We start from the raw sequence: 5,602 nt of genomic DNA, 5'->3' as shown, positions 1-5,602 counted from the left end.
GACTTACCTGTGGGGAGCTGCTCTCATGCTGCCTGGCTGCCATGTACATGTATATGTGTGAACATGCACATCACGCCCCCTGCCTGATTGCCCTCCTCCTGTTTCCCCTAGCCCCTTGCAGACTGGCAAGAAAACTTTGTTTCCCATGTTTTTTTTCCTTCAAAAGAGGAAAGTGTGGGTTTTTCTCCTTTAAAAAGAGAAAATCCGCATTTTACTGCATTTTTCCATGATGAATGGAAAATCCAAATCCCTAGTCATAACATCACTTTCATCATCAGTGTTAGAATTGTTTCATGGAGCTACAGGATCCTTGAACAAGTGTACAACTTTAAAATAAGTTGATTTGATGACTTGACATTTGAGATGAGTATAATCCCTTTGGACAGATATTCTCATAATACTAGGTACTGTATTTTTCTCTTCACAGGAGGTTGAAAAACTGCGTATTGAAAATGCTGTGTTGAAAGAAGCTAAAAAATCTGAATGATGTAAGGAATTATTATAAGCTGCCATACCACCATTCCCAAATATCATTGTACAAAAATATTCATCGATTTAAAAACACAGAACTGCCAGTTTACAAAAGTCATCCTTCAGTGCTGAGCTATAGCCCTTCATCTGATGGGTTCAAGATAACTAGGTATGTCAAGCTGTGTATTGTGCCAGATGGCAGCTTTTAGTGGAGCATCAGTCCCAGCTCATCCAACAGCTTTTCAGTGCCTTCTGAACTTTCTCATACTGAAGGTGCTGTACAGTCTTACCTGAATACCCTATTTTATGTGCTGAAAGACTTTGTTGCAATTGTGCCTTGCTTGTGAAGAAAAAGTGGTTTGTTTTCACTGAAACGTCTCATCTTGTTTCTTTTGTCCTTCAGATTTCTCTCCCCCTCACCCCAAAAACATTATTTCTTCAGCAGATGAATTTGTGGAAAGATGGAAATTCCCATAAGCAACTTTTTGTAATATTTTTATCTGTTTAAATAGTGCATGTTCATACTGTTGTGATTAATCTGTCAAACATTAATGCTCATTCCTTGAAAATATTTTGTACTTAGGCTTTTTCAACAAAGCAGTAATGTCAATTTAATAATAAACTGATATGTAAATAGTACCGTTAATGTGGCACAACTTGTGGCATTATATTTTTTTTGTTCTTGTTTGGAATTCAGATGCTTTTAAACCTATCTTTTTTCTCTCCCTCTCTAAGCTTAGAGAATGACCTTTGCAGTGGTGGACACTGTTCTTACATTTGCTTTGTGGAGACTGCCTTCATTGGTTAACTTGCTTAAATACTATATAACTAATTTTTTCTCAAGCAGAAGTCAGTCTGGTCACAGTAGTGTTAATGTGTGGAAAGTGCATCTTCTAAGATTATAGTAGAACCTCATTAATCACACTGAGGATTTTACAAATGACTGAAAAATTTAGATAAGCAAAATGTAAATTAGTTGATATACCACAAAATATTCATTGGATAAAGATGTAATAAAGTTCATTGGATAAAGATGTTTGGGTTTTAGTATTTGTAGTGTATCTATTATCTTTGTACGGTGAAGTGTTACAGTAGTGATGAATCATCATTAAATATTTAAGAAAAAGGGAGACCACCATTTTGTGAATTGCAGTGTGAGACATTTAGTGAGATTCCATTGCATTGCCTGCAAAGTATTTTTTTTTCCCTCAACTTAAATAAGAATTTAATTCAAATATACTAATATTTGGTAGGGAAATAACAGATTTGTTTTCTCCTTGGAGGCTAGATTGGAGCAGATAACAGGGCAGTCTAACCTCAAATATGTTCACCAGAAAATAGAAGGCTTTGGCTTGTCTTATTTAGACTAGATTAGGAAATAGTCTCTTCCCTCTAGAAGGATATAGCTTCTCAAGACTAAGTGTAGATGATTGGACAGTCATTCTGCCTTTTTTCCACAATACTTTAGCTGTTTCACAGGGCCTGTAGTCTTCCAAGTGTGCAGATGCACACCAAAAAGGTGGGCTTGTTCCTCCAATTTAATACTACCATTCTTCAGTTATTTCCTTCAGGGTGTTACGCCATAACCCCCTTTCCCCAAGTACCCGCTTAGCTATGTCAGTCTGAAGTCAAGCAGGGTAGATTTGTGCTTTAGAGACTAAAACAGCATTTGATAAAGCCCATTGCTTACAAAAGCTGTTTTAGCTGTCTATAACATGCAAATCGACCTTGCCTCCTGCATAAAATATCTCAGACTAGCAAACTAATTTGAGGGTAGACCAGTGCTGTCTACCTGACACATTGCAGAATGCTCGGTATTGTAATGCAGCAGCAAATGCAGCTGTGATGATACCTGTAGTCTCTTCTGTGTTGTAGGTCTTTGATATCAATACTTCATTGTTTATGGAACTGCAGGGTTTTTTTAAATAAGTCTTGTGAAAAATAAAAGAATTTTGTTTTATTACAAATGAAAAACATGAAACTCTGTCATTTGGACCCATGCACATTAATTTCTACAGGCATACCTCGGAGATATTGCGGGTTCGGTTCCAGACCACCGCAATAAAGCGAATATCGCAATAAAGTGAGTCACACAAATTTTTTGGTTTCCCAGTGCATATAAAAGTTATGTTTACACTACACTGTAGTCTATCAAGTGTGCAATAGCATTATGTCTAAAAAAAAAACAATGTACATACCTTAATTGTGAAGTGAGCAAATGCTGTTGAAAAAATGGCGCCGATGGAAAAATGGCGCTGATAGACTTGCTCGACGTAGGGTTGCCACGAACCTTCAGTTTGTAAAAAACGCAATATCTGCGAAGCACAATAAAGCGAAGCACAATAAAACGAGGTATGCCTGTATTTTATAGTGGGATGCATAAAAGGAAGTGAAAACCATTGTAAAAAAAAACCAAACAGGAGTAGGGATGACTACAGTTTGGATGTTTCTTCCTCATAAGCAGGCAAAATATGAGTGGATGTATCCTGTTCTTGATCAAAATTAAAAGAAAAAAAATACCTCTTAGTAATTAGTTCATTTGTCACGTTAAATTCACTGGGCTGGGGGCTTTTACTTTATTCAACAAAGTACAAGAGAAGCCAAACCAAGTTCCTCTGAACTATACACCATTTTACTGGGATGTTAAGTAGGCAACATTTACCATGAACAGCTATATACAGTAGAGAATACACAGATGACATTCTCTAGGTGGGAAGGAAGGATTCAGGCCCTTCAATCTATCCTCATGAGTGAAGACTGTTCCAGACATCACCCCCCATCTGCCTTTGTGTGGAGCAGTTTTGTACCGTTTGGATTCCTGCCCTTTTCTCAGAGATAACATCCCTTAACCAATCAAGCAGGGAAACTGAGTCATGACCTGTGACAATTGTTCTTTCTGGGGGTCATCTTGTTAGCACTGGGTGTGATTACTGGCTTGGTATCTCAACTCAGTGGAAACTGTCCCTCACAATGCATCTTTTCTCACACGCTACTCATTGTGGTTCTGACTGAACAGCTTCTGGGATCAGAGTACCTATGAGAAGGAATGTAGCGATAGACCTCGCACAGCAAAAAGGGAAGAGGGGTGTTGAGGGCTCCCCGACAGTCATCAGTTCCTCTTGTAGGTGTGATGATCTAGGGCTAATGCAAGAGGTGAGGATTTTTGTGGGGGATAGCTTTTACTGGACCAACTGTATAGCTAGGGACATAGGCAAGTTTTCCTGTACCACAGTACTTTTCCTCAGGTCTCTGGGAGAGATCCAGACACAGCAGACCTGAGAGAGCTTACTGCTGGGGAGTCCTGAACATCCCACAGCCCTTTTTGCTGTGCTGGGTCTAGCGCTACGTTCCTTCTCACAGGTACTCTGATCCCAGAAGCTGTTCAGCCTGAACCATGAGTAACATATGAGAAAAGCGGAGTGTGATAGACAGTTTCAAGGTGTTGAGATGAATAGGTAGGGACCTATTCAAATCAAGCTGGCAGACAGATAATTTCACTGGCCAACAGCAGTTCCAGCTCCTGTTCTCCCAGGCCTATTGCAGCCAAGGGTGGGGGGGGCTTCCTCAGTGCTGATGGGCTGAAAGAGCTGTCCTTTTGTGCAGCAGTGCTCCTGGTTGCTGATTTGTGATTGGGGGGGAGGGGGCTGCATGAAGGGCAGCCCTTGGCCAATCAGCAGCAGCTGTCTGCCATCTCGGCTGCTCCCCTTGGTGCTGCAGTTGCTGCTGGCTTTTAGTACGTTTTTTGTTTCTGGTAATTCTGCGGAAAACTGGAAACCACTGTTTTCTGCAGGTTCCACAAAATCGTGACATTGCAATTTGAGTAAGTCGCTATACATAAGCCAGTGATCACACCAGATGCTAAGTGACCCTAGGAAAGAACAGTGATCACAGATCATGACTCAGTTTCCTGGCTCCCTACTGAATTGGCCAAGAGCTCTTTATCTCAGAGGAATGGGTGAGAATTCAGAAATTGGAACCTGAAGTGGCTAGAGCTTTTCCACACACGGGCACAGGAGTGAGAGTCTGGAACTGCCCTCACCCGTGAGGGTTGGTTTGGACTATCATGCATAGTTTGTACTTTGGAGCCTTTTGGCTAAGACCAAGACCAAGGGGATGGCAAGGTACAGCATCTGAACTCAAAAGTATCCCAGTCTGGGCCTTGGAGGTAGGATACTGAATTTGGGCAGCATCTGAAGCCCCAGACTGATGGGCCTGGGAGGGAGGTGACTGGTGGTCGAGCCATACAGATTTGATGGAGCTCTGCTGGGTCGACTTGTGCAGCTTGAGTATTGGGCTTTGCCTAGTTGCATTGGACCTGGTTTGGCAGGGGTAGGGATTCTAGGGGCCCTGAGTCCTCACCACCTAGCATGAACGCTGTGTGCACCTGGGGGCCGGGGGGGCATGGTGATGGTAGGTGTGGAGTTCCCACAGGCAGCTGCAATGCTGTCAGCAGCAGGGATCTGTGGCAGCCAGCACCAAACATGGGCTGCCTGCAGATGCCACCGGCCATGTAGGCCACCTTTTCATAGGGGGCACCTCTATACACCCCTTATGCATTACCAGTGCCACCTAGTACTGAGTAGATGCATCTACACTGCCATTAATGTGCTGTAGTTACAGTGCATTACGTTTAGTACTTGCATAACCAAGTACTAAATCAATGCAGAGTAAGTGGTGCTACTGCACAGTAGTGCTGGCGCACAGTTTTTTTTTACTGATACCAACTGTGTGCAGTAGCCTAACACTACTGCGCAGTAGCGTACTAGCACGGGTTTTGCCCCGCAAGCTATTGCACAGTGTTATTTAAGTACCACCCTCGCCTCTCCCATCAGGCATCAGCTCTGGCTCTGTCCCCTTTACAGGGACAGCAGCCCATGCCCGCCTGTCGCTGTCTACGGCTCCGTGCCTCTCCCCCCACCCCGCGCCCAACTGCCCGCTTTGAGCCCGGTGGGGGTGGGGATTGCTGAGGGACTAGGAGAGGCAGGGCAGGAAGCCCTTTCAGCCAATCACTGGGCGGCTGCAGCTCCCCGCCTCCCTCCCACAAGGTTCTATCACGTGACCCGAGCCCCTTCGGATCCGGAAGAGCCGGCGGCTGCAGTCCCGCGGTGTGTCAGCGCGGGGCTGCGCTGCT

The 5,602-nt window shown here is 43.6% G+C and overlaps 1 protein-coding gene across 1 annotated transcript in view; it reads left to right on the top strand.

Annotated features, from left to right (window-relative positions):
* Positions 1–1,505, top strand: part of KIF15 (kinesin family member 15) — a 52,538-nt gene extending 51,033 nt beyond the window's left edge. The window contains exon 35 of the mRNA XM_019537342.1: positions 428–1,505. Coding sequence (XP_019392887.1) covers positions 428–487 — 60 coding nt within the window. The 3' untranslated portion in view covers positions 488–1,505. The remainder of the gene's footprint in view (positions 1–427) is intronic.
* Positions 1,506–5,602: the final 4,097 nt, after the last annotated feature.

The sequence above is a fragment of the Crocodylus porosus genome, unplaced genomic scaffold, assembly GCF_001723895.1.
Source record: "Crocodylus porosus isolate Cpor-Errol unplaced genomic scaffold, CroPor_comp1, whole genome shotgun sequence".
Taxonomy (NCBI): Eukaryota; Metazoa; Chordata; order Crocodylia; family Crocodylidae; genus Crocodylus; species Crocodylus porosus.
This window is presented reverse-complemented; position numbering and strand designations above follow the sequence as displayed.